Source organism: Bison bison, unplaced genomic scaffold, assembly GCF_000754665.1.
Source record: "Bison bison bison isolate TAMUID 2011002044 unplaced genomic scaffold, Bison_UMD1.0 scf7180017848398, whole genome shotgun sequence".
Taxonomy (NCBI): domain Eukaryota; kingdom Metazoa; phylum Chordata; class Mammalia; order Artiodactyla; family Bovidae; genus Bison; species Bison bison.
Window position 1 is genome coordinate 18,259 of NW_011478971.1, and position 1,485 is coordinate 19,743.

The following is a 1,485-nucleotide window of genomic DNA, read 5'->3' on the forward strand; positions in this document are numbered from 1 at the left end:
CTCTGGCCTGGGGGGGCCATTGGATGCTGACAGGGCTTACGTGGGAGCGGCAGGGGCGGCATAGGCCATGACGAGGTGCCTGTGGGTGTGGGGGTGCTGGCTTAGAGCGGGCGTCTCTTCAGAGATGCTGGGGTACTGGCACCAGTTAATGGACCAGGTTAATGGCGTGGCAGGTAGGAGCTGGGGAAGCCCTGGGGGAGGGGTCTCAAGCCAAGTGGACAGCAGGTCCTATGAGCGAAGGCTGGTCGTGAGTGTCCACTGGGCCGGGGGCTCAGGAGGGTTCAGGGCCGTGGAGGGACCCCTCTGTGAGGAGGGCGGGGATAAGGGCAGCTGGCTGACGGCGGGTGCACAAGTCAGAGCCGGGGCGGCAGGGGTAGGCTCTGGAGCGGGGACAGAGAGAGCCACAGGAGGCTACGCAGGACCAGCTGGGGCTGAGGCCACAGAGGGGCAGGGTCTGGAGAGACTGCTAGAAGGTGCCAGAGGCAGGCCAGGGGGCCTCAGGGTCTCCATTCTGCTTCATCCTAGGGGCCCTGGTCTGCAGGTGTCTGGGGAGAGGCGTGCAGTGCCACCTGTCAGGTGCCCGCTGATGGGCTCCTGGGGGCCTGTCAGAGCCAGAGGAGCAGGACAGTCCTGCTTGGGGGGGTCAGTGATCCGTGCCGCTGCCCCTCAGGCCCGGGGCGGGGGACACGCCCACACAGGACCTTCTGTCACGCCAGGCAGGTCCCAGGCATGGGTGGTAGACAGCATGTGATCTGGGAGCCCCGGGTCCCGTCCATCAGCCGGGCCTCCTGGCACAGTGCTCAGGACGTGGCTCGGAAGGCTGCGAGGAGGTGGAGGCATGGAGAAGCTGCTGCCCTCACCCTCCGCCAGAGCCAGGCCCGGCTAGCAATGCCTGTCCGGCTCCTGCCTGTCCAGGTCCTGCTCGCCGCCTCACTCTGCCGATGCCCAGACCCCTCCCTGCCTCGGGGAGGAAGTGGCAGTGACGAGAGTGAGGAAGGGAACACAGAGCGCAAAGGGTCCCATTTATTGGTATTTTACAGACAGCAGAATGAGAGGAAGGCACCCTCCAGACCTGGACTGTTCCCTCCTCTCTGCCCTCAAGGGCTCAGCGCAGGGACGAGACCCTTACCCCGCAGGTCCCCCAGAGGGCAGCACTCCAGTGGGGGGTTGGGGAGGCTGTACGCCGAGCCAGGGAGCAGGGACAGGAGGGGAGACGTGCACCTCACCTCGTGTCTCCATCACTCGCCCCTGAGGCCTGGTGTTGTCCCCAGGCCCTGGAGTGGGCTGGCAGACAGGGCTCATGCAACACTGGGTGGGCAGGAGGGGGCACGGAAACCCAGCCCCGCTGCCCTGTGGCGGGGTGGGACGGCTGGAAGGGGCCATGCTGGCCGCGGCGGGTCCAGGACAGAAGTGTCTGCGGTGTACACATGGGAGGGTCGGGGGACTCCCTGTCCCAGGCAGCACACGGGAACGAGAGAGGGGAGC

At 66.7% G+C, this 1,485-nt stretch overlaps 1 protein-coding gene across 1 annotated transcript in view; it reads right to left on the reverse strand.

Moving 5' to 3' along the window:
• GRINA (glutamate receptor, ionotropic, N-methyl D-aspartate-associated protein 1 (glutamate binding)) overlaps positions 1–1,485 on the reverse strand; it is a 5,325-nt gene that overhangs the window by 1,074 nt on the left and 2,766 nt on the right. Inside the window, exons 9-10 of the mRNA XM_010845191.1 lie at positions 697–820; positions 41–135 (exon numbers count right to left, since the gene is read on the reverse strand). Of these exons, the coding sequence (XP_010843493.1) occupies positions 41–135; positions 697–820 (219 nt within the window). The remainder of the gene's footprint in view (positions 1–40; positions 136–696; positions 821–1,485) is intronic.